We start from the raw sequence: 26,764 nt of genomic DNA, 5'->3' as shown, positions 1-26,764 counted from the left end.
CCTGAAAGGGTGAAAGGGTAAAAAATAGGGCTGAGTGAGCGAGATCTGTAATTTCGATTTCGCTGCAAATCGAGCCTTTCTCGCTTACCGAACATGTAAGCAAAAACGGCCTTGTGATTCCCCATGAGGACGTGTTCTCACTGAACGAACAAGGGAAAAAGCAGGGAGCGCTAACGCAGAAAAATTTCATCGGGAATCGCATCTGGGAGCGAATCATTTGCTCCCAGGGTGGACAGCAAGGCCCAGCAGCCAATCAGGAGAGATCTGAGCATAGGCATATATATATACAGAGAAGGAGGGAGGGGTTAGTCACTCCATCTTGAGTTCTGTATGTAGGATAGATGCAGGGGGGGGGTGTGTATTGTGAGAAGGAGAGAGTAGGAGCCTTCTTAGTTAATTGTTAGCTGCATTGTTCTGTGTTTTAAAAAACCACAAGGTATTTTGTAACTTTTGTATTTTTCTTGTTGCAACTGTTCTCCTACACATACCTAGCACATTTGGTGGTTCTAACATCTACTGGATTGTAAGCTCTTCGGGGCAGGGTCCTCTCCTCCTGTATCACTGTCTGTATTAGTCTGTCATTTGCAACCCCTATTTAATGTACAGCGCTGCGTAATATGTTGGCGCTATATAAATCCTGTTTATTATTATTATTAATAATAATAATAATAATAATAGGGGCTTTGCTATAAATGTTTAAAATCGGCCCATTGACTTTAATAGAATTCGCAAAATCGGTTTGACGAAATTTTGCGGACCCATCGGAAGGTTGAGTAAAATTTCGCAAGATTGTCAAAGGCCTTCTCACTCATCCCTAGTAAAAAATGTGTAAAAAAAAATAAGAGGAGGCTTTAATGTTACAGTAATTTATTAAATGTGTGTATTTTTGCTAAACACAGCTTTTAAACTTTTTTTTTTTTTTTTAAAGGTTATCCCCCTTCAAGGATCCCTGAAAGTATCATCCCCTTTGCTCAGCCAATCACAGAGCACTAGAGTTGAATGGGAAGACTTGTCCTCATTTACCACCTAGTGCCCAGGGATCGCACACTGTCAGGAGCGAATCATCCTTTCATTGCGGGATAGCCTGTAAAAAAAAAAAAAGTTTAAAAGTTACACTAAACACACCTCTTTTTACACATATTTTTTACCCTTTCAGGGAATGAGTAAGAAGTTTATTGTACCCCTGTACTCAATCCCCAGGGTGGGGTGGTGAAGATCTGGTAGTCTACTTATTAAAGGAGGCTTCCAGATTCCAAAGTCCTGCTCCAAATTGCTTAAAAAAAGCCCCCATTGTTTTCAATTGAAGCTTTTATAAAAAGCATTAAAATGCTTCTAAAAGCCTCCATTGATTTCAATGAGAGCATTTTCAAATGTTTACCCTGCATTTAAATTTTTAAAACGTTGCAAGGAATGTAGGTAAACGCTGGGGAAAACGTCCGTGAAGATTATATATATATATATATATATATATATATATATATATATATATAATAAAGATATATACATAAATCTATAACTATCTAATCTATTTATATATTTGTTTTAATAACTTTATTAGATAGCTGTCTGTTCACTGGTGTACAAATCTAAAGCACCATATCGATAAATGATTATGGAATGTTCAACTGAAAAAAAAACAAACAGCCGAATTTCATGGACTGAGCAAATCCCAATTACAGGCAAAATTGAGAAGGAGGAGGCGCTTGTTTGGTGTGTTGTCCTAATCTATGTTGCTACATTTCATACTTTGCTTACCATTTAGCACAATAGCTGCATTTGTGTTTTAAACTTTGATTGTGGTAATGTCATTTTACAATTAGTTTTTTGTGTTTGTAGCCATATTATTTCATTGCAAAATTTGTCTTTATTATCACAGTTAAATGTTTGTTCTGCATAAATATTTTCTAATCCAGTTTTCCACCCTTGATAGGTCCAAATTGCATATTGGTTTGGTATTTTTGAATGCAATACTTCTTGGGCCATTTCTGGCTTTATATGGAAGTGTGGGTTTACATGTGTTTGTGGTTTTTTTTTTTTAATTATTTTGTCATGTAAATATAGTGTTGTCTGTGTGGTCTCTATATTTTAATGTGACCTTTTAGAAAATGTGTTTATTTTGAATAAAGTTGTTTTAAAAATGTTTTAGTTTTTTTTTTTTTTTGTGTGATTTCCTTTACAATTTCCCAAGATCTTTTAACCTTGGGTGATCCAACAGACCCTACAATTTTTAACAAGTAACTTTTGATTGTTTTTAAGCATTTCTTTTCTATGAATTGATGAAAGGCTAAAAACAGCACAAAGTAGTAGGGTCTATGCAACTTCACGGGCGAGGTATTTCAGACAGGAAGCAGGTCCCAGCAGGTTATCAGTGCAGTAAGGGTTTATTCACCAAGACTATTTTCACAGGAAAAAAAATGCAAAATAAAAAAACAGCAAAATAAAGCCTTGCCACTTGGCCTCTGACTGTTAATTTCCTCACTAATAGTCCTGGAAAACCTACTACTGCGCAGGACTCCAATGCCCTAACCATACAGCTTTTCCCAAAAAGTCTGTGTTTTTACTCACAGTTTCACCTAGGACTCCTCCCAGCTCACAGGCCAAGAACTGGAGCCCAGAAAAGAGCAGGCTTGGAGTTTATATCCACAGCCTAATTGCCAGGATGGGTTTCAGCTAGGACAATTTACTCTTAATCATCCCCATGCCTATTTAGCTCCTCCACCTGGCCAAAAGGCCCATTGTCATTCAGCCTGTTATTTTAGCACCACCATTTTGCCAGAAAGAAAACTGCCTTCTCAAACAGCATATTGTCTGTATCCTGGACAAATATACCTATGGTCCTGGATACAACCATGTGTTTTTGGCCAGCTGTTACAGTACATACATGCATATATGTATGCATTTATATGTGTGTACAAGGAGATGCTGAGAATGCTGGCTTTGCCCCCTTCCAGATGAAATAGAAAAATTTGGAACGTTGACCGTGAAAGCTTTTTGCAGAAGAATGCACCAGTGCACACATCCAATGTTGTGGCTGCCAAATTGAGCACCCTGGGTTTCCAATTGGTCCACCATCCCCCCTTCTCACCTGACCTGGCCCCATCGGACTATTATCTGTTCCTGAATTTGAAGAAAAACCTGAAGGGGCAACATTCTGAGAACATTTCCAACGTCAAAGATGCTCCTGAGAGCTGGTTTGCAGCCCAACCAAAGCACTTTTATTTGAAGGGTCTAGAAAAGCTGAAACTACGCTGTACCAAGTGCATCAGTCTCGGGGGAAAATGTTGAATAAATGTGTGCGCCCGTTGATGTGGCGGGAAATTTAAATTCATATTTTGTATTGGATTCAATACAAACTCCTGTATCCAATCCAAAATATTAAAAAATAAACACAAAGTATACAATATACAGAAGTTTTGCACTTTCAGTATTTTTTTATTTTTTTATGCATTCTTGTTTAAGCTGACTTGTGTTTTTTATTTAATTTTTTTATTACATTTAATTATTTTTTTTTTACGATTGTGTGTTTCAAACTTTATTATATTCAGGATATCTATTAGACCCTTGTTTGGACATATTTCTGTAAGTTACAGGTCGACGTGGCAGGGAATTCAAATATTTTGTATTAGATTCAATACAAACTCCTGTATACAATCCAATACAAAATAAACACAAAGTATACAGTATACAGAATTATTGAATTTTAAGTATTTTCAGTATTTTTTTATTTTTTTATGCATTCTTGTTTAAGCAGATTTCTGTTTTTTTTTACATGAATGTGTGTTTCAAACTTTATTATATTCAGGATATCTACTAGGCCCTTGTTTGCACATATTTCTGAAAGTTACAGGTCCACAATAAAAAAAAAAAAAAAAAAATCATGAAAAACAGTATACCACTTTTGGTACAGAAATCCAGACATCAGTGAAACGCCAATGAGGTTAAAACTTTAAAGAAAAGTGTGCAGCCTTCTCTTGCTCTTGGTTTTTTCACTGTTCTTACATATACATGCACATTTCTTGATTTGCCCAAGCATTGTTTATGGAGCCTGAAAAGCTGGTTTACTTATTGTTATTATTAGTTGTGTACCCCAGGGTTCAGTGTTGGGACCTTTACTGTGTAACATCTTTATAAATGATATAGAGTTTGAGATTAAAAGTACCATTTCTGTGTTTGCAGATGACACCAAACTGTAATGATTGTAAATCCATACAGGATGTCTATAATCTACAAGCAGACCTGGATGTACTGTTAGATTAGGCAACCAAGTGGAAAAAATTATATTATTATTCATGAATGTAAAGTTATGCACTTGGGGACTAACAACATGCACGTTTCATACTGTCTAAGGGGAATGCATTTGGGGGAGTCATGAATGGAAAAGGATCTGGGGCTTCTGGTAGATCATAAACTTTATAACAGCATGCAATTCCAAACTGCAATATCAAAAGCTAGCAAAGTACTTTCTTGTATTAAAAGAGGAATAGACTGCAAAGATGGAGACATAATCCTGCCCTTGTACAAAGCATTGGTCAGACCACATCTGGAATATGCAGTCTGGTTTTGGACACCAGTTCACAAAAAGGACATTGTGGAATTAGAGGAAGTGCAGAAAAGGGCAACTAAACTAATAAAAGGAATGGAGGAAATCAGCTATGAGGAGAATTTAGCTGAACTGAATCTATTCTCCCGTGGGAAGAGGCGGGGGGATATGATCACCCTGTATAAATATAAATGGTCCATATAGAGAACTTTATTCCCAATTATTCACTTTGAGATCATTACAAAGAACAAGAGGGCACTCTTTGCGTCTGGAGAAAAAGAAGTTTAGGCCCCGGATAAGGAAGGGTTTCTTTACTGTACGGTCTGTAAAAATGTGGAAAAGGCTCCCTCAGGAAGTAGTTTCAGCAACTGCTATAGATTGCCTCAAGAAAACGCTGGATGCTTTTCTAGAAGCACGGAAAATAGCTGGGTATTAAGGCTTTAAAGTAAATATAACAAAAATTGTTGATTCAGGGAACATCCAATTACCTCATGGAATCAGGAAGGAATTTTTTTTTCTGTTGAAGCAAATTGTACCAGGGTTTTTTGCCTTTCTCTGGAGCAACTATGTTCATAGGGTTTTATGTCTGGGATATGTTTACTTCACTAGTATTTGAACTTGATGGACTTATGTCTTTTTTCAACCTGAACTACTATGTAACCAAGAACACAAGTTTTTGGTCATCTATATTGTCACTATATTTGGAAGAATATTTTACACACACAAAATGTCAATCTTACCTAACATTGTCATGTCTTTGAATGTAAATTTTATGGAAAATTCTCTCAGGTGGCTTTAAAAAATCTTCTTTCATTTCCATGGCAACATTTCTTGGTAAAAGGCTCATTAAAAGACGCTCCTACAAAAAAGAAAAAATGGTAATGTTTCCGATATGTTTTTTTCAATACAAAGTATAGGATTCACATAAAGATTTAATACTAGTGAAATCATTAATATTAATACCACTGTTCATACCCATTTGGCTTTCAACGCTTTTACTATAGAACAGCAACTTTCCCCAAGAGAATCTGACATATTATTGAACTTATCCAAAAGACTGCATCTTATTCAAAAATTCCCAAATTGTGATTTTTTGCTAATAGTAGTTTTAACATTGATTGAATTGCTCTTCTCATTACCAATTGAAGTTCTTCAATTTTTAAATGACACCTTTTATAAATATGTTTATAAATTGTTTTATATCACAAAATCACTGTTCTACATTGCATAAAACAATACACAACTTCTTAATTAGTGCCAGTCCAGCCAGCTTTGTCTAACTGGAACATGAACAACCATGCAGTAACTTCCCACATTTCATCTTCTTAGCCAATACATACATTTACCTTAGTAATTAGCCAATTATTTTATCTAATATTGTCGCAACTAAAACAAAATAAAGTTTTGAAAATATTTTAGTTTTTACTTAAGTAAATATGAAATATTGCATACTAATATCTTATTTTCACCTTTTGTGTTAGCAGGCTGAGCTACAGGTTATTACTCATATTTTCAAACCTTTTCTTTTTCTTAAACTCAATAGCTTAAGTTGTGATTTACATACATACATAAACACACAACATTTATATAAAGTAACTACTATTTATAAAGTTTCAGCCAAGCAAATGGAGCTTTAAAGCAGAATTTGCTTTGATCCCTTGTCAGCTAACCCAAAAAGATCTGGGAATCCTTTGTTAAATATTTAATTGTAAAATATTGAATATATAAAGCGAGTATACATATACAACTAGAGTTTAAAATGTATAAACCTAAAAACAAATAAAATTATCAAAATCCTAAACATTCCCTTTAAAAGTCGTATTAGGTTAAAACATCAGATAAATAATACCCATACACTGGGGTCTGATCACCATGAATACAATGAGTTCTACCATGAAGGTCAACATGCCTCAGACATATAGAACACTAGTAAATAATTCAAACCCGCAATAGATTTCAGCAAGTTCTGGTTTGAGGTGTCAATTGTTTAGGTAAAGTCAAAGTTATTGTAATGTAATCCCAGACCAGGTCAGATAGTGACAAATACTAGCCTGCTATGACACAGGCATGAGTGACAAACGTTTTCCAGAACTTTTTTTAAATGGTCTGTTATTGTGTGGTAAAATATTGCAACCTCTACCTGTGCCCTAGAACAACCAAAAATAAAACTGTTGTAATGTCAGTGGAACAGAAAATGTACGCATACCTCCAGTGCTAATTTTTTTGTAAAAAATCATGGTTGTCACTGTGGGTGCATTCACATGATTGTAATAACACAGCTGCAATTTCACTTAACTTTTAGTAATTCTTACCTTTATCTGAAATAACCTAAAATGGTATTGAAAACATTTTCTCCCTGATAGCAAATGATTTTTAGGAAAATCCATCCATCGCTGAAGGATCAAGTAGCTTCACCATGATGATGGCTAATGTTCTCTAGTCTTAAAAATCTTTAGTAAATCAGGGTCACTAGGCAATGTGCATGCTTCCGTATATATTGCATATCTATGTTTTTTCGTTTTGTCTGGGTGGAGCTTTAGCCTAGTTACCTGTGTTTTGCAGGCTCTCTTTACCTATTTTAGTGGTGCTGTTGTGAACTCAATTTGAAATGTATATACACGAATAAATTTCAGATCAATGATTAACCCCCCCCCCATTTCCCAACACATCTGTACTTCATCCAAAGTTTGATTTAAATTATATTACAGAGAAATTAAAATAGGCAAACTACTTCTGCTGTAATCTCATACACTGGCTCAGTAATGTCAGCAGGGCTGGATTTACTATTAGGAACAGCCGATTAAGGACTAGATAGCAGAAAAAAGTAAAAATATTTTACTTTTTTATTTTTATATTATTTAAAAAAAAAAAAAAGGTCAGATTAAACTCAACCAATTAAAGATTTATTAAGATTTAAATGCTTAAATTTTTTGTGAAATATTTTGATTTTAACTGTAAATATTAAAACTAATAAAACTGTAACTTTGTGTGCAGACTTCTGGCATCTGGTTGGGCTGCAGCCCAAATGCATAACAAAATGTGCAGGTGTACACTAAGTGGACGCATTTTCTATTAACTATATTTTTCATGTTGAATCATTCTTTCAAAACAATCTAAAGTAGGAAATGTGAACAAGACTAGAGGAATGACTTCAATTACTTTTTTGTTTTACAAAAACTCCCACAGCTGACAACCAATTCTAAAATTGTAATAGAAAAAAAATCTGAAAGTATTTATCACCCGTGTTTTGTTTTACTGAGTTATGTTGAGTTATTAGAGTTTACAAATATTAATCAGGCTTCCACAACACCAGTTTAGCTTGCTCCTAGTGATAAGTAATATGATCCACACGCCAGAACATATAGTGACTTCTATGAAGGAGAAATATGCATGGTCAATGAGCAATACATTCTGTAGTTGTTTGTGTCATTTTGCAATCATAAGGCATGCGTGCACTTGTTGTGACACTCGCAGGCCTTCCCATCATACTCGGCATATCTTATGACACAGAAAATAACTTTTATACTCTATATGAAAAAAAACTTATCATACAGAAGCAGGTTGTAATTTCATGTGTTATACTAACATGAAAGGTGGGAACCACAATGAGGATCTGCTCCAGTACTTTTGGAAAGGGAGATAAACTGTTGCAATAATGCTTCAAAGTTTCTTTCACACTTGATAGGAAAACTGCACAGTTAGCCACTCCCAGGATCATAATAAACTGCTGCTCTGCACCTAGGAGCAGAAAATTGCAAAAAAAAAAAAACCTGCTTGTTAGCTAGCTCTTCCTTCAGAGGAGGAAAACCAACTGCACGTTTAGAAGCAACATGCTGCAACCACACCATAAATGTAACTATGTGCAAACACATGAACAAATTATTTCCCAAACAGCTTCCACTCATTTGAAAGGGAGTGATTTGGAGCATGCTGTCTATCTAGTACAATGCTGCAGTTGATCACAGCTTGATAGGGGAATAGGTTTCCTCAATGTTATTTCTAAATTTTTAAACCTGTGATATTCTAAATCATTATCTCAGTCCTGATTGTTGTGTGAATGCTAGCTAAGTTGCTTACAGAGGAGCCTAAAAGATAATGGCCAAATTTTTATTACAACTCAACTAGACTACTTGAATACTAAAAGTACTCAAAAAAACATGCTATAATCAGACTTCTCGTAAAAAGCTGAAATCATTGTGCATATGTCATATATAGACATACCATATAAAAATTATTACAACATCTAATCTTTTATTGAGAGATAAAATAATTGCATGGAGAAAAATAAATAAATTAGTGGGATCCCCGGGCCCATATTTACTTAGAATGTCAATATGCTTTTCTTCATCTTTTCCTCAAGGTTGGGAGATGCAATATTTTTATTTTTGGAGAGAAAAGGGCGTGAAGATGATACAGGATTTATTAAATGAACAAGGTGATATTATTTCCTTTACTGAGTTGCAAAGCAGATGAGATTCCTACTTCTAATTATTTGCAAAATCTACAAGTGAAAAGTTTTACTAAAGCTAAATAAGTGCCAAGAGATAAGTTTTGTTCTTAGAATATTATTCTTAGATTATTACAAGCAAAATACAAAACAAATCCTTGGCGTAAATATATAGTATACTTAGTAAATGCTCATTGAAGGATCCACCCTTAACTTCCAAGCTGTTGGAGAAACATTTCAACTTGGCAATTAGGATACATGGCAATGAATTCAATCGAGAAGAGATAAGACCAATAGAAGAATTACACTGGTCAACATTTTCTTGTCAAACAGATTAAAGTCATTTTAGGTTATGTTGGATGCACAGATTCCAAATATGGTATTGGTTTTGCTAGATTGGCTCTAGTATTCTCCTCTTGTTCCTCACTGAAATCACCAAGGTTTTCTGGAAATTTTCGCAAATGGCTATAGAGTTAGTGTACCTTCATGCTCATAGTAGCACCTACATTTTTAAAGTTTAAGATTTAAGTTTCAAGTTTCAAAAATTAAGATTCAAGTTTTGTATCAGTTCTTCATAATTTTGTGGTTTATAGTAACCCAAAAAGTTCTTGACAACCATGACATAGCTGTGCCAGGCAGTAGCTTCAGTATTAGTGATGTAGCTTGTGAAATTTGAATCATTTATCATTTTCCGAATCTGGGGTCCATCAAAGATTCCTGCTTTAAATTTTTCAGTACTTAATCCAGGGAAAAATCTACAAATGTATTTGAAGCAATCACCATCCTTGTTCAGAGCTCTAACAAATTGCTTCCTTAATCCTAACTTTATGTGTAGTGGAGGGGGAATATTTTTTTCTTTGTCAACTACTGGTTCGTTAATGATGTTCGCTGCACGTTTTTTCATGTTATCCCTTGGAAGCCATGTCACTTTTTTCCAGTGATCCTGCTTTGCTATACTATCCCACAAACATATGAAACATGGGCACTTTGTGTATCCACTTTGCTGTCCATGTAGGAAATTCACCATTTTTAAAACAACACATATGGACCCTTGGTGTTCATGATAGCAAAGCTTTTGTAAGACCATTTTGATATTTTTTTATTCTTCTCTAAGTTTTATTGAATGATCAATTGGAATTGATGCATAGCAATTGCCATTATGCAGTAAAACAGATTGCAAACTTCGAGTGGAACTGTCTATGAAAAGCCTCCAGTCTTCTGCTCGGCATTCTGGTACTTCCATATGGGCTAGTAGTCCAGGGATGTTACAACAGTACATGAAGTCTCCATGTTCACTGAAATGTGGTAGGAGTGTCACCTCTCTTGTCCTTTAAAGTGTTATTTTAACTTCCGGTCTCAGACAGTTCTTTTCTTTTAGCCTGGATGCTAAAAGTTCGGATGCTTGTTTTGACAGACTTAGGTCACGTATTAAATCATTGAGCTCTTCTTGGCAGAACTGCTGGTTTCATGAAACACTTCCTTCATATTCACTTCCACTGCTAACTCCTGGATTACACTCCAAATGAATAAAAGAAGGCAAATGAAAGTTTCATAAAAATAATGCTACATTTAATATATAAAATGCAAAACATTGGTGTAAATAACGATTGATAATGTTATGCTGTGTTAACATTTGCTGTTGGTAAAATTGTCTATTCCAATTCCTGTATCACAAGAACTAGAGCCAATTCAATTAGACTGATGTCATTTTCTGGATTCAGCAGACCTGAAGAACACTAAATATCTTGACAAATCTTTGGCAAGTGAAAACATTTTATTTGTAGAGCTGTGTTATGTAACAGAGCCTATAAAACTTTTATTATCAGATCTAATTCTATATGGCGGAAATTGATAACAAATTGTCCGAAATGTAATACCCCACTACCAAATATTTTTCATCACTTTTGGAACTTCCCTTTTATTATATCCTTTTGGGAGGAAGCAATCTAGTATATGTCAAGATCTTCAGAACTTATGAGACATTTTTCACTAGTATTGGGATTGTTACATGCCCTAAATGAAGGACAGCAGATCTTGCAAAACACTTTATCTAGATGGGACATTTTATGTCTTTTAGCCATTAAAAAAGCTATTTTTAATCATTGGTTGTTACCATTACCTCTAAGTATACAGGAAGTCCAACAATTACTATATAAGCTATTACTAATTGACTTAATAAATATCAAAAAAGGCAAATTAAAACCCATTTTATTTCTTTTGCAGCAAAGTCGAAATTTATGAGCAAGGAGTTATCTAGGGAACAGTCAATTCCTATTATTAAGATGTCCCAGCATACTGAATGGTTGTATTTTAGGTAAATTTGAGGTGTGGTTGTTTTTTTCTTATAACAGTTGAAACTTTATTTGGAATCTGATGTGCATTGTATATAACAGAACATGTAATTGATAAAAAAAAAAGAAAATAGAGTTTTTCTTTATATCAGCAGTTGCCAAAATTTTGGTGGTCCACGGATCTGGCCGGTGCGCCTCTGCATGCAAGTAGGCATCTATGTGTCTATGGATCAGGCTCAGATCTGTAATGAGAGTGGGCGGGTTCTGGCATCATGATGTCACTTCTTCCCCTTTAAGTGGCACTCTGCTCCACGTGAGTGCCACGTGAGCCGGTAAATTTAATGGTCCGTTGGCCCGAAAAGGTTGGCACAAAGAAGCATAAAAACACATCTTTGGTTTACATACTGTTAGTCAAAGCCCTTAAGTAAATTACGTTTCCAGCCTGCATCTAATTTTTATGTGTTAGCTGACAGAGTGACATTATCAGGGATATGATTGGTTGCCAAATGTTAGTGGAGACCATAGCTGTCACCGACAGCGGGGTCTAACAGCTAACAGCCCAGTTCAGAATAAACTACTTTCTGTTAACAGTGGAACCATAGATTTACATTTACTCAGCACAGGACATTGTGCAGTGGAATAGAAATTCTTGATTGAGGAGTGATTAAAAAAAAAAAAGCTCTTAACAATTAATGGGATACAATGAACAAAAATACAGGTTCCTGTGCCACATGCCTGCTAACTGAAAAATAACTGCACAGTGTTTATGCTTATAATTATGAATAAATATAGATTTGGTGGAAAAATTACTTAACCTTCTGGGCAGGTAATTTCTGTCCGGATTTATGTCTAAAAGCAGTACATTGTTTTTCATGTAAATTTATTTTACAGTATATTATAATAGTATGAGTATATTAAAGTTTGAAACACAAAATCATGTCAAAATAATAAATTAAATAAGTTTTAAAAACATTATTTTGTGTTTCAAATTTTATTATACTCAAACTATTATATTATACTGTAAAATAAATTTTCATGAAAGACAATGTACTGCTTGTAGACATATAAATCCAGGGTATTGCATTCAATACAGTTAGTTTGTATGGAATGCAACACAAAATAATTTGAAATTATAGCACCTTCCAACGTCACTGGGAACTCTGCCAGAGGATGGCAGACCACTGGAGGACACCGATGAGACCAGGTTTTTGTTTTTTACTTTTTTAACTACCCCGAGTGTGACTCAGGGTTACCGCTTTCAGCTTATTTTTATTATGCCGAGTTACACTCGGGCTTACCGCTGAGGAGGTTAAACTAGTAATTACTAGAATTATTTTATTTGATCTAATTTTGAAGTTCTTTAAAGGATAACATACTTACAGATACAAAACAATTCTACTATTATACTTTTTTAAGTACACGCTGTAAGTAAAGTACACATACTTTTGTTAAATATAGATTTTACCACACAAATAAGTACAAATTAACACAATTACTGTTTAAGTGAAACAAACTAAGAAAACTTCCACATTAATGTTTTTTACAACACAAACTGACAAAATTGACCTGTTTTTCATTTTCGTCCTCTAGCCTGAGTCTGTCCTCAATGCAGTTTCTGGCCTGAAGGAAAGCTTTTCTCTGGGCTCTTTCTGTCAAAATCCGCACGAAGACCCCAGACAAATTCACATTGACAAAAAGAATAGCATTGGCCACAAGCTGTAAAAGAAAAAAAAAAGTATTAGTCATGGGTATTATAAGGTATGCTGTTTTATTTTGCAACCAGGAAATTGTGCTAACTATACACATTACAAGCTTACAGAAATCTTTACAGTCAATTATTTTTTTTATCCATCTCTTTTGTTGTTGGTAAGATTGATTTACTAAAAAAATGGAAACAAAAGCAAAGATAAGCCAAAGAGGTAGGGTGTGTTTTGAAGCTCATATGTATACAGGAACATTTGTTCCCATAAATATTTAGAATTCATTAAACTTAATAAACTTTATCACATGTATGGTTCATGCATACATCATGGTCCTAATTTGCTACGCAAACAACCGTTCATATAATGTTTATTTTATGTACCCTGTCCAACGTCCACAGCACAAAAATAAAAAAAAAAACGATGATGATCAGCTCTCCAAACAATGAAACATACTTGCACAGCTCTATTCAGACTGGTGATGAGGCTGCAGTACAGTTATTGTTTTCTCATGCCAGTGCAGAATTGCTTGAATAAAAGGTCCATTTTCAAATAGGCTGAAAAAAAAACTAGAGTCACCTTGTGCAGAGTCTTCTCTCTCTCTCTCTCTCTTTCTCAGAAATACTGTGGAGAGGAATGTTCTCAAGTCCTCTCCCTTAGAGTCTTTTCCTCTCCCTTCTCCCTGACAGCCATTTCCTTTTTACTCCCTCTGGGAGCTGCACCTGGACTCTTCTCAGTAGTGTGGAAATCTCGGGATGAACTACTGCAACAGACACACTGCAAGCCCTTGAATTATAGCACTGAGATCAGCAACCTGCATGGCACATATCTGCCCTCTAGTACCTTTCCTGCTGGTTGCCTACATATCCTCCCCCCCCCCCCCCCCAAGGCCAGGGGATTGGGCACTCGACCCTGACAGACAGTGAACTCTTGATAAGGCATCAGCATTGATATGATGCTTCCTTGCCCTGTGCTCTACCACAAAATTAAAGTCCTGTAGCGCCAGGAACCACCTTGTCACCCTTGCATTTTCCCCTTTAATTCGGCACATCCACTTTAAAGGGGCATGGTCCAAATCCAAACGGAACTTCCTACCTGCCAAATAGTACCGTAGTACCACTTTATAGCCAAACACTCCCTCTCCACCATTGAGTAGTTTCTCTCACAGGAAGTGAGTTTTCTGCTCAAATATATAATAGGGTGTTCTTCCCCATTTACCTCTTGTGACATTACTGCCCCAAACCAACCTCTGAGGCATCGGTCTGGACAATAAACTCTTTTGAGAAGTCTGGTGCAATCAGCACAGGCTGACTGCATAAGGCTTTTTTAAGGTCCTGAAACGTCTTTTTGCCTCCTGAGACCACTGGACAATTACTGACTCTCCCTTTTGTAAGGTCTGTTAATGGTGCTTCAATGGAGGCAAAGTTTGGGACAAATCTGCGGTAATAGCCAACAATCCCCAAGAATTCCTTCACTTGTTTTTTTGTCAGAGGCTGTGGCCAATTTTGAATTGCCTCCACTTTGTTTACCTGTGGTCTTATTGTGCCCTTACCTACAATATACCCCAGATAGCGAGCCTCCTCCAACCCAATAGCGCACTTCGCAGGGTTAGCAGTAAAACCAGCTTTCCTGAGAGAATCAAGTACTGCCTGTACCTTACCTAGATGTGTTTCCCAGTCTGTGCTAAAGACCACATTATCGTCCAAGTATGCTGCTGCGTACCTTTTATGGGGCCTCAAAACCCTGTCCATCGATCTCTGGAAAGAGGCGGGTGCCCCTTGTAACCCAAAGGGCATCCTGGTATATTGAAAGTGCCCATCTGGAGTGGAGAAGGCAGTCTTTTCTTTTGCCACCTCTGACAGGGGAATCTGCCAGTATCCTTTGGTGAGGTTCAGCGTGGTAATATACCTAGCTGGCCCCAACCTTTCAATGAACTCATCTACCCGGGCCATAGGATAGGAATCGCATTTATAGACTTCATTTAGTCGGCGGAAGTCATTGCAGAACCGCCAGGTCCCATTTGGCTTAGGCACCAATACAATGGGGCTGGACCAGCCGCTTTTGGATTCCTCAATAACCTGTAGAGCTAACATACGCTTTACCTCTTCAGAGACCGCTTGTCTCCGAGCCTCCGAGGGATTCTGTATGGTTTAATGTTTATCGTTACCTTGGGGGTCAGTGACTATGTCATGCTGAATGACATCTGTAATGCATAGCAGGCCCGTAAAAATATCCCCGTTCCATTGTAGAAACTCCTTGTTTTTGGGGTTTGGACAGGGTGTCACCTATTGCAACCTTTTCAATATCTGCATGGGAGTCTATTTGGGGTTTTGTGGTCGCTACCAGGGACTCTCTATCCTTCCAAGGTTTGGTTAAATATACCTGATAGAGTTGGATGGGCTTTCTTTTCCCAAGCTGATGGATTTTATAATTTACTTCTCCAACCCTTTCTACTACTTCAAAAGGACCTTGCCATTTGGCCAGAAATTTGCTTTCTACTGTGTGAACCAGCACTAGTAGCCGATCACCAGGGTTGAACTGCCTCACCCGGGCTGCTCTATTGTATACCCTGCTATGGGACTCTTGGGCCTTTTGCATGTGTTCCCTCACGATGGGCATAATATGGGCTGATGCGATCCTGCATTTGAGCCATGTGCTCTATAACACTTCTGTAAGGGGTAACCTCACTCTCCCATGTCTCCTTGGCAATAGCTAGCAAACCCTTGGATGTCTCCCATATAATAACTCAAATGGGGAGAAGCCAGTGGAGGACTGAGGGACCTCTCGGATGGAGAACATGAGATACGGCAACAGACAATCCCAGTCCCTACCATCTTTTTCTACCACCCTTCTCAACATCCCTTTTAAGGTTTTATTGAACCTCCCCACTAGGCCATCTGTTTGGGGATGATATACAGAGGTTCTTAACTGCCTAATTTTCAGTAATTTACAGAGATCTTTTATAACTTTAGACATGAAAAGTGTACCCTGGTCAGTCAGTATTTCTTTTGGTATTCCGCAGCGGAATTGCTTCAGGATACCTGGTGGCATAGTCTAGCACTACCAAAATTTACTGGTGGCCTCGGGCAGACTTGACTACCGGCCTCATCAAATCCATAGCTAATCGGTCAAATGGAATCTCAGTTATTGAAAGGTGAACCAAGGGGCTCCGAAAGTGACTCACAGGAGCAGTTTTTTGGAAGGGTGGGCATGACCTACAAAACTTTTCAACCTCTTGGTAACAACCCGGCCAATAGAACCTTTGCAGGATATTTTCCTTTGTTTTGTCAGTCCCCAAATGACCCCTACGTAAATGAGTGTGAGCCATATCAAGGACCCTTCTTCTATGAGGTACGGGTACCAACAGTTGCTCAACCACTTCATCACGCACCTTAGTAACACGATACAGTAAACTGTTGTTTACAGCAAAGTGAGAAAACCTTTGATCAGCATTAGACTCCTGAGGTACCTCATTCAGTACAGTTACATTTTCCCATGAATGTTTCAGGGTGGGGTCTCGTAACTGAACAGTCCCGAAGTTCTCCCGTGACACTTCCAAGTCTGGGACATTCTGCTCAGGGTTAGACGCCTCACCCTCATCCCCAGCCAATACTGCGAGGGGAAAATTGTTCCGATACATCCGTGGTCACACCGACAGCATCTGTTTGAGCATCCTCACCTAAGGGAACTGGGCTGAAAAAAGGTGAACATGCAACAGGCCTTTCCATACAGTGGGGTTGAGACCAGAGTTCCCAGAATAATGGAAAATCACGTCGCACGATCAATGGATGTATTAAGTCTGGTACCAAACCTACTTCATGGGTCACTGTCCTGCAGCCCATCTCTACAGTCACTTTGGCAAGCCGATAATGTTTAGTATCCACATGAATACAAACCACCCCCACTCACCTTTCCTGGATGACCAGGTCATGAGGTACAGCAGCACGTAAAAGGGTGACCAGGCTACCTGAGTCCAAAAGGGCCACAACACTAACCCCGTTTACCTAGAGTTGATGCTCCTGGGGACCTGGCTCCTGAAGGGGTGTAGCCCTGCAGACAGGCCGAGCGAACATAGAGATGCAGCGGGTGGCACCACACTCCATTGGCTCCTCCCCCTGGGGACAGTGCTGCAATATGCCCCAGTTGCTGACACTTCCAGCAATGCACCTCAGCTCTGCCTCCGAGTGGGGCTTCCCCTGGGTGGGCTACCCAGGCTTGGTCTGCTGGCCTGGTTCCCCTGGTCAGATGCAGAAAGGGCTTTGGAGTTGGATCTCTGCAATTGAACACTGGGGAATTCCACGAACTGCTGTGGTTTACTTTCAGGTCTCAGACAGGTGTCTGTAGTTGTAAACTGCTCATCAAGTGACACCAACTGATTCAGGGTTTTGGGGTCTCCTTGAGCAACCTATCGGTGAATGTCCAAAGGAAGTCCGCTCACATAGCGGTCGAGGACGATTCGGTCGACAATGTCTGCTGGACTCAGGGTCTCGGGCTGTAGCCACTTGTGCACAAGGTGTAGCAAATCGAACATTTGGGAGCGGGGTGGCTTTTTCCTCAAACCGCCAGTCATGGAATCTGCAAGCCCGTACAGATAAGGTGAAGCCTAGCCTGGCCATGATTTATACCTTAAGGATATTATAATCTTCGGCCTGCTTTGCCGTTAAATCAAAATATGCCTTTTGCAGGTCCCCAGTTAAATAAGGTGCCAGAACCTCAGTCCATTCAGCACCAGGGAGTTTCTCCCTTTCCACAATGAATTATGTATTTATGACAAGTCTGTACATATTTTTAGATATTTTGTCATAGGCTCCTCCAAGACTTTGTTTTCTGACTAGACAACTAAACCTTGGATGTATGCCCTTTCCTTTAATGTGTACAGATTTTAGGACATTCAAGGAATGCATGGACAGTTGAGCTCAAGGAATCACTGCATAACCATTCCGACAGGCTCTCGCTTCATGCTGAAGGGATCAAACAGAATCAATCACTTTAGAAGAGGTAATCTCTGAAATTATTATATATTTTTGGTCTATTTTAATCTAACATGTCAAATGACATAACTCAAACTGGCTGATTCAGGGTACTTTCAATTCAGAACAATTAAGCTAATGAAGCTGTGTTTAAAAGTAATACTCTAAAATAAAAATGTGAAATGTAAAAAATTGATGACTGAATTAAAAAAAAAAGAGCTAAAAGAAAACTAAACCTAAAATATTATTCATTAAACCAGACCATGCACTAAAATGCTGCTTCCATGCACTACATACAAATTGTACCTGTAAAAAAAACAAAATCAAAAATCTCCCACAGATGATTTTCTTCATGATGCTCTTCATACTATGAACCCCATTTTCACCACTTGGGGCAAGGGACAGTTTCTGCGCATAGGCCACACCAAACACCTAGGTATGTCTACTTACTCAGCAAGGTTCCCCCAACACCTAACACTCAAACCAATCTTCTCGGTATGCAGGCGCAAGTCACCCTAATATTAGGACAGTGCTCAGGCCATAGCAGCCATTCATGGATCAGTTGACACAGGGGCCATGGAAGGACTGGCAAGGAAGCATGGCTTTGAAAGTATACTATGTGCAGCCATCATATGGGCAAGTTGACAGTAACCCTTCATGTGACCATTCACATTTTTGATGTCTTTGTTTTCCCTTCAACTTTCCTTATGTAGGTTCTCATAGGTATTCACCTTATTTCTTCTTCTCAATGTCTTGCTACATACCACAAGATTCCCATTGTTGAACTTTCTTGTCAAAACCTACCAAGTTTTGGTGCTGGAAGTAGGCTACATCGGGCAAAGAAATTAAACTATTTTGTTTAAATTGGATCATTAACAACCTATTTACGGTCAATAAATTCCTTAATCAATAAACAAACATTTACATAAAAAAATATATGACCAACCTCGGTAAAAAATGCATAGCTCAAAGCATGAAAACATGCACAAAGTGTGAACAAGCCCAAAATGTTTTTATTATGCCGGAGGACTTAGGCTAGGTTCTCGTATGCAGTGAGGTTGTGGTGCGTTTCCAATTTTTTCACACCAGGAACTGCTGCTCAGGAGATGTTACATGGTAAAATGTTTTTTTTTGTCTTTTAGAAATTTACAATGAAGTATAAAAACCAATATAAACATAGACTGCTGACTAACAAAATATAAAGTAGGATAAAAAACAAATTCATCCATAAAATGTTTAAAATTGTCACTTACTGATGCTACCCTTGTTATACCTCCAGTCAAGGTTACTGGCTTTTGCGGTGAGGGGGAGATTGTATGCATATTACACAGCTCAACAAAAAAACATTTTTTCCCTTGCCAAGCATTTTTCAATATATTTAGTGTATATCAGGTCTGCTGAATTCAGAAATGGCATCAGTTTTAATTGAATTGGCTCTAGTTCTTGTGATACAGGAGTCAAAATAGACAATTTTACCAACAACAAATGTTAACACAGCATATTAATATCATTCTTTATTTACACCAATGTTTTGGATTTTATTTATTAAACTAGCTGATTACCTGGCGTTGCTCGGGTATTTATTTATGGCAATCTTATATTATACAGGAAAAGGAATCAAATACAGCTATAGTGTTAAATCAAAGAAATTTTTTTTTTTACAGGTTTTAAAAGTATAAATACAATATACAAATAAATTAAAATACAAATAAACTAACTTTAACTAACTAAATAAATGAACCTAAAAATGAACCTAAAATAATGGCATATTTTCCAATGCTGTTGTAATAGGAACATTGTGCTCATGAAACATTCTTTGTAACTTTAAGACAATCTGAAATTTTTCCTGAGACGTAGGTGGACCTCTGGTCGGTTTCTATTAGTTCCTTTTCAAAAAATTGTAGAAATTTTGGTGGTTGATCTGGCAGCGGAAGTAACGATCCCGCTTTATGGTAAATTTGCCCTTGCACTGTGAATGTGGATGGAAATCCAGGCTGTTGAACAACTGATGTGGCACCGAATGATGTAATTTGGAAACATGAGTTGTATTTTCTGATGTTTTTAAGAAATGCTTTTGACTCTGTATTTGCTGATGGCTTATTCCTAGTTCTTCTAAGTTCTTGTGGTGGTGTTTCCAGTTGGCAGAGTTTGACTTTTTTTGCAGCAAATACCAGGTGACTCTGATTTAAACTTCTCGGCTTGACAGTGACTACAAACCATTTCCATTTTTCTGATGGAAATACTTGCATGCTGTGAGTAGTCTTTATGTGGATCATAAAGCAGCAGAGGGTTAATTATTAAGAAGTGGCACGTGCGGGAGTGAGAGGAAAGGGGAGGGGGGGAGAGATGCAGGGGGAAGGGATGAGAGGAGGGGTCAATAGGGGATAAAAAGGTCAGGAAGAGGCAATAGAGTCTTTTTTCACGAGGGACAGCAAAAAGGTTTAGGGCTGTTGTGGCGGTTGAGGTCCTCGGGGGGAGTGTGTTGTTTTTGTTGATATTTATGTTGGGGGGGATCCATCTAAGGTATGGAGTCCCCGGTGTGGTAAATTGGTTGGTGGGGGTCTGCACGAGTAAGGGTCATGGCGTTCCCGAGCTGGGTGTATGTGCGGCTGGGAGCAATTCGTTGATAAGGTGCAGGGCCCAAGGTTTTAGAAGTGGTGGACCCTCAGAGGACCTGCAACTAGGAAATTATAATTCTGGGTAATGTTGGGGGGGGGGGAGTTGAAAGATTAAGGGGAATTTAGTTTGGGGCGAGTTGACCGAGCTATGTCTTGCAGCAGTCATGCACTTTTTCTCATTTCGTGTACTCGGGTCTCACGCTGTTGTACTGTCTCTGAAATGCTGGGGAAAATGTCCGTGTAGACTAAAACCTAAATGCTAATTTTAATTATGTGTGCAACCTAAAAAGTGTTTCCTGATGAAAAATGGATCCCTAGGTGATTTGAGTTCCCCATGTTCTGGTTGCTTATGAGCTAATAAAAACTCCATGTAGTATACTGGCTTTAGCAGATATGTCAATCATTTTTTTTAACTCTGTATTTCTCTGTAATCAGAATAGTTGGGTTGCTGCTGGCTTTCTTTAAAAACGTGAGATGCTTGTTTGGGCCTGATTTGAGTACTTTTTGAATCACAGACATGAAATGAGTGTCAGAAGAGTGATAGATTTCCTTATGACTTTACCTGTTATGGGTCAACATAGGGATGAGAATAACCATTCTAAAAAGTTGATTTTAGCAATGGCAGCTTCTTTTATTCCCAGTGTCCCAGTGTTTATAATTAAGAACCCTTTTCTGATAAAGCCTGACAATCTGAATAAATTAGTACCAGTGTCTTATGAATGGTTTAAGTCCCCTAAAAGAAATACCAAATTGAAAGATGAACAAGGGCTAACCAGCTATCATTTGCTGGGTTCCAAAAAATTAGATTTTTTTAACACGGTGGGAGAGGTAGCACTCCGGCCTTTGCAGCACTAGGTCCCAGGTTCGAATCTCGGCCAGAACTATATCTGCATGGAGTTTGCAGGTTCTCCCCGTGTCTGCGTGAGTTTCCTCTGGGTACTCCGGTTTCCTCCCACATCCTAAAAACATGCAGTGAGGTTAATTGGCTTCCCTCCAAAATTGACCTTAGACTGTATAAATGACTTATGACTGAGGTAGGGACATTAGATTGTGAGCTCCTTTGAGGGACAGCTAGTGACACAACTATAGACTTTGTACAGCACTGCCTAATATGATGGCGCTATATAAATACTGTGTAATAATAATATTAATATTTTAGGGCAAATAATAAAGTACCTAAATATAAAATGATGCATTGCCCCAGTTTTGGTGATTGTGCCCTTTAACAACACAGAATAGTATAACACAATTCCAGGCTGGAAAGAGAAATACCATGGAAACTGTCTCTATTCATGACAAAAATCCCTGCTTTCTCAGCATCCTAATCAAGCAGGAAATCTAAATATAGATATTTTGTAAATACCCTGAGAGGAAATTCAAAGACAGATTTGTAGCAAAAAAAAAAAGAAATAAATAATTTTCTTTAATATAAACACATTTTTTTTAACTGTACAAGATACAGGATTACTCTGAGAATGATTAAAAACGATTAGCCAATGACAACAGCATCTTTTTAAGTCATGTTACTCCGATGTTAATTTTTTTCCAGATTCTGAGGGACACTATTTGGGGAAGATCATAATGACATTGCAGACCCAACTTTTGTGTAGCTGATTTTTTCCTAATACACTACAATTTTCCATCAATAAAATGTTGCAACCAATACAAACAAACACAGCCTTTTTTTAATTTTAATTTGTAATTCTAAATATTTTAGACATTAACGCATCACCTGACACATAGGTATGTTTGTTTAATGTTATTCTGCTGAGCTATGTCTTGTAGTATTTTTACAACGATGCATTTTGGCTAATATTTTGACATTACACAGCAAATATTACTGTAATGTAAGTTAATAATAGAATAAATTACATTTAAAATTTTCCTTGGTTTGTTTTTATTGTCTTTATCAGATTTCATACATTGAGGCAACAAAAAATGAAAATGCATACATCATTGACTATTAATTATTTACTTTGGAATTCTGTCTTCTCAGATGTTAAATTAAATTCCACTCTGATGAGTGAGAAAGCCATTATACTAAGGAGCGACTATAATGATTTGGGTTTAGTTTACCTTGCTGCCTAACATTCAAAGGGTAAAAACAATTATGTGGGCCTGTTTTTGAGCTCATTCAGATCTTTACATTGTGGTACCACCAGGGTTGATTTAGGAGTATAGGAAGGTAATTTAGAATTATGGTTCTGCATTCACCTCAGTGAGTGTGGTGAATATTAATTTTGTAAAACAGGTGCATTAATGTGCAACCCAACCATGTGTAAAGAAATCATACAACCCAATCATGTGCAAAGAAATGTTAAAAGCAATGTCAGAAAAACATGCACATGCACATGATTGAAAGGCTGAAATCAACAGACCATTATGACAGCCTACATATCTTTAGTAAGTCAAGTCCATTGTGAGTGAACTTTATTAATAATATAATGCACAGAACTATGTGTTTTGCAATGACATTCATCTGAAATGGCATATTCTCAGTACACCACAATATACTTGCATTTAATGCATTACAATACACCTCTGCAAACAATGTTAAAGAAAATGATTAAGCTACCTTGATGCATTGTGCCCCAAAGCACAAAATCTTAGGATGGAGAGCAAATGAAGATGGATAAATGCCTCTCTGTGTATTCATCACCTCTGTGAACTCCCAGCAGATAAATACATGGATGACATACATATACAGTTAGGTCCATTAATATTTGGACAGAGACAACTTTTTTTAATTTTGGTTCTGCACATTACCACAATTCATTTTAAATGAAACAACTCTGTTGTTTCATTTAAAATTAAAGACTTTAGTTCCTCACATTTTTATGCAAACTTTTTGTTCAACCCACTGAAATAAAGCGAGAGTTGTTTCATTTAAAACTAATTGTGGTAATGTACATAACCAAAATTAATTAAAAAGTTTTCTCTTTCCAAATATTTATGGACCTAACTGTATAGGTGCTGCTTTACCTATTAGGGGATTTGAATTTCTGCCTGTAAGTGTGCAAGTTACTTCCTATAGTGAGGTGACAATTCTGCCTCTGCTACACTGAAATCCCAATTTTTAGGCATATTTAGATAGATAGATAGATAGATAGATACCAAACATGGCTGGGCATACACACCACAGTGTGCAGTTTTTATGGAGGGGGGGAGGGGGGAAGTTACTTTTACTTAAAAAAATGATTGTGTTGAACACCAGTATTGCAAATTAGATTTTATATTTAGTTCCACTTTAATTGCTTTTATTACAAGTTACAAAAAATATTGTCAAAAACAATATTAACCTATCAGGCGGTAACTACCCTTGGGGTAGTTAAAAAAAGTAAAAAACAAACACTTACCTGGTCCCATCGGCATCCTCCTGCATCCTCCAGTGTCCTGCCATCCTCTGGCCACGTTAAGCAACACTGACATAATCCATTTTAAAGACAAGCAACCAAACAGAATTTAGGCAAGATGAAAACTAGATAAAAGTCCCTATGAAAACATATCAACTCAAACACAATTTAAAGGAAAAAAACATAGCTAATCTTTTAGGCTGGTAAAAGCCCAAATCAGCCACCCACCAACCTTCTTACAACCTAGTGAAGCAGACCCTCTTCTATTTTGGTGTCAACAATGTTTTAGGCTATACATTGTACCCCAACAAAACATCAGACCAGTTCATTGTGAATGCAACTCATACCCTCTTACACCAATTAAGCTTTTTAAGCTTTCTCTGTCTTTCCTGTGGTGCAAATTGCTCCAGAGATTTAATTATTGAAGGTCCTTCTATTCTAGACCTTTCTGATCTGTAGATAATAAATGCAATATAGAAACTTAGACACTTATGATTCACCAACTGCGTCTTCTGCAACTGAAATCTCTTCAAACCTGCCAATCTTCATTTCATATAATTTTGTTTATCTATTAGCACTATGAGCTTTTTAGTATATCTTTAGAGGCTCTCGTACGGCAATACCACACTAAACACACTCCTAAAGCAGAGCTACTTAGTGTTCTCTCTCACGTCTTTTTCTTATAAGGGTAGTCCAATTTACAGAACAGTCTCTCACAGGACAAGCCACAGATAGTGAAAGCACTAATATAAATACATACCAATGCTTCTGATGCCCTCCCTAAAAAGCAGTGTAATCTTTTTCAGATGGCAATGCCTAACATCCCAGTTAGTGGTATGAGATGTCCTTTTTGCTGCAGAGCAGATAAATATATTTTAACAACCCCCTAAAACCAAATCATGTAAGCAATTGTTGTTTTAGGAGGTGTGTAAGATTCTTGCAAATAAAGCTAAATTACTAGGGTTGATTTTCAAGGGGAGTATAAAAAGCATTTAGCAAATTGAATTGACACTCTATTATCACTTACCTAGCTTCCAAATATCCAAGCATGTGCAATCAAAAAAGTTTTTATCACATTTAAATTGGGTATTCTTTTTGTAAACATGTTTACTACATTCACTCACTAAGTTAAATGAATAACTCATGTTGCTAAGTGAACAAATTAAAGTACTTAACCAACCCTGCTTTTTACAAGGTTTTAGAGAGTGTAAAGTTTTAGAGAAAATTACTTTATTGTGTACCTCAAGGTCACCATCACTGGTGGGTGTGAAAGACTGTGGTGGTGAGTGATAATATTTTACAGCACTATATTAAGTGAGGCACTGCAGGTCACTATGGGAGGGTTTCAGCAGCAGATAGTGCTGTCAATCTAAAGAGCAGGGCTATAGCCAGCTGCTGACCAATAAACTACAGGATTGTAAAAGCAGTGAGAATGATTAAAGCCATGCATCCTGCAACATCTATTGCAAGCAGGTATGGCCTACATGAGGGCAACAACACTGATCTAAATTTACAAACAATGCAGTATTTTTGTCATCTCATCACAGAAAGCTTTAAGAGGTTGACAGAGCTGACAACTATTTTGTTTAGCATAGGAACTAAGGAAAAATTCAAGGTGCATTTATAATGGGATTATATCAGCTGCCATATCTCAAATCATTTTAAAGATTGATAATTGTCTAGATATGTATAAATATGATATTTTGGTTTTAGTAGCTTTGGTTACACAACTGAAGCAAGCAACCAGCTAATTATGGCCTCCTATAATAAAAAATGTGCAGCCACGTGTATTATTATGCTGGCCGGCCTTTACAGGTTTTTTTTATTTCAGTCATATTTTAATACATTTTTATAAAATAACAACAAATACAACATTATACATTATCCGGTGATTGTTAATGCATAAACAATAAAACAAAACAAACATGTACTTAAAAAAAAGGATATCGCAACAAAGGAAAAAAAAAAAAAGGAATTGTCCATGAGATGTAATAGTCCATAAGGGAAATGTTATGTCCAGCAAAACAATATAATATATCAAAATGAACAGGAAGGTTAATATTTAAAACAGAACATTCAAGTATTAGTGTCACTAAACTAAAGAAAAAAAAAAAGGAGAAAAAGAGGGGGGGGGGGGTCCCTTGATCCTCCTGAACTTTTCTTTGTCTACCATTAAATGCATATAAATACATATGCATTTTCATTGAGTGGGGGGGGGGGGGGGGGGGGGAACAAGGAGACAAACAAGTGCAGAGCCCTAGGGGGATATTAGGGAAGGAGTAGATGGGTGTGTGCAAGCTAGGGAAGGAGAGGGGGGTAAGGGAATTTAATCATGTACAGTTTTTTCTTTGAATCCCCCTGCAAAATCCCCCAAATACCTGTTTAGTCTGCCATTGAAAGTCCACCACAACTTTCATGAAGGTGGGGTAATTATGCTATACTGCTATTGACTTTAGAACAGAGTTTGCCAATCTCATGTAAGCTGTACTTTGCTGGTACCACAGTCAGATAGAAATGTTTCGGGTTGTCTGGCTATGATCATTGTTACAGCAAAATCACAAGCCTGTAGCTTGTCATTCAGCACCTGATCACACACATTCCTGCTCACTATAGAGTTGGTGGTTTTTATGTTGGGAATTTAGGTATATTATGCCTCTTTTTATTTGTTTAATGAGCATTTTTGGATATACAAGGGTGTGCTGAAAAGTTCCTGGCTTTGCTCAGAAAGGTGAGAGCCAGAGTTTTGAAATAACACATTTATTCAACATATTCCTCCCTGGACTGATGCACTTGGTACAGCGTAGTTGCAACTTTTCTGGACCGTTCAAAATAAAGTCCTTTGGTT

General features: G+C 37.3%; 1 protein-coding gene across 4 annotated transcripts in view; it reads right to left on the bottom strand.

The window, feature by feature from the left end:
- Window positions 1–26,764, bottom strand: part of ADCY1 (adenylate cyclase 1) — a 496,503-nt gene that overhangs the window by 447,038 nt on the left and 22,701 nt on the right. For all 4 annotated transcript variants that reach the window (XM_072412078.1, XM_072412075.1, XM_072412077.1 and 1 more), the window contains exons 2-3: window positions 12,845–12,994; window positions 5,281–5,399 (exon numbers count right to left, since the gene is read on the bottom strand). In XM_072412078.1, coding sequence (XP_072268179.1) covers window positions 5,281–5,399; window positions 12,845–12,994 — 269 coding nt within the window. The remainder of the gene's footprint in view (window positions 1–5,280; window positions 5,400–12,844; window positions 12,995–26,764) is intronic.

This window comes from Pyxicephalus adspersus, chromosome 5, assembly GCF_032062135.1.
Source record: "Pyxicephalus adspersus chromosome 5, UCB_Pads_2.0, whole genome shotgun sequence".
NCBI classification, from domain to species: Eukaryota; Metazoa; Chordata; class Amphibia; order Anura; family Pyxicephalidae; genus Pyxicephalus; species Pyxicephalus adspersus.
The sequence above is the reverse complement of the archived record's forward strand: the minus strand, read 5'-3'. Positions and strand labels throughout refer to the sequence as shown.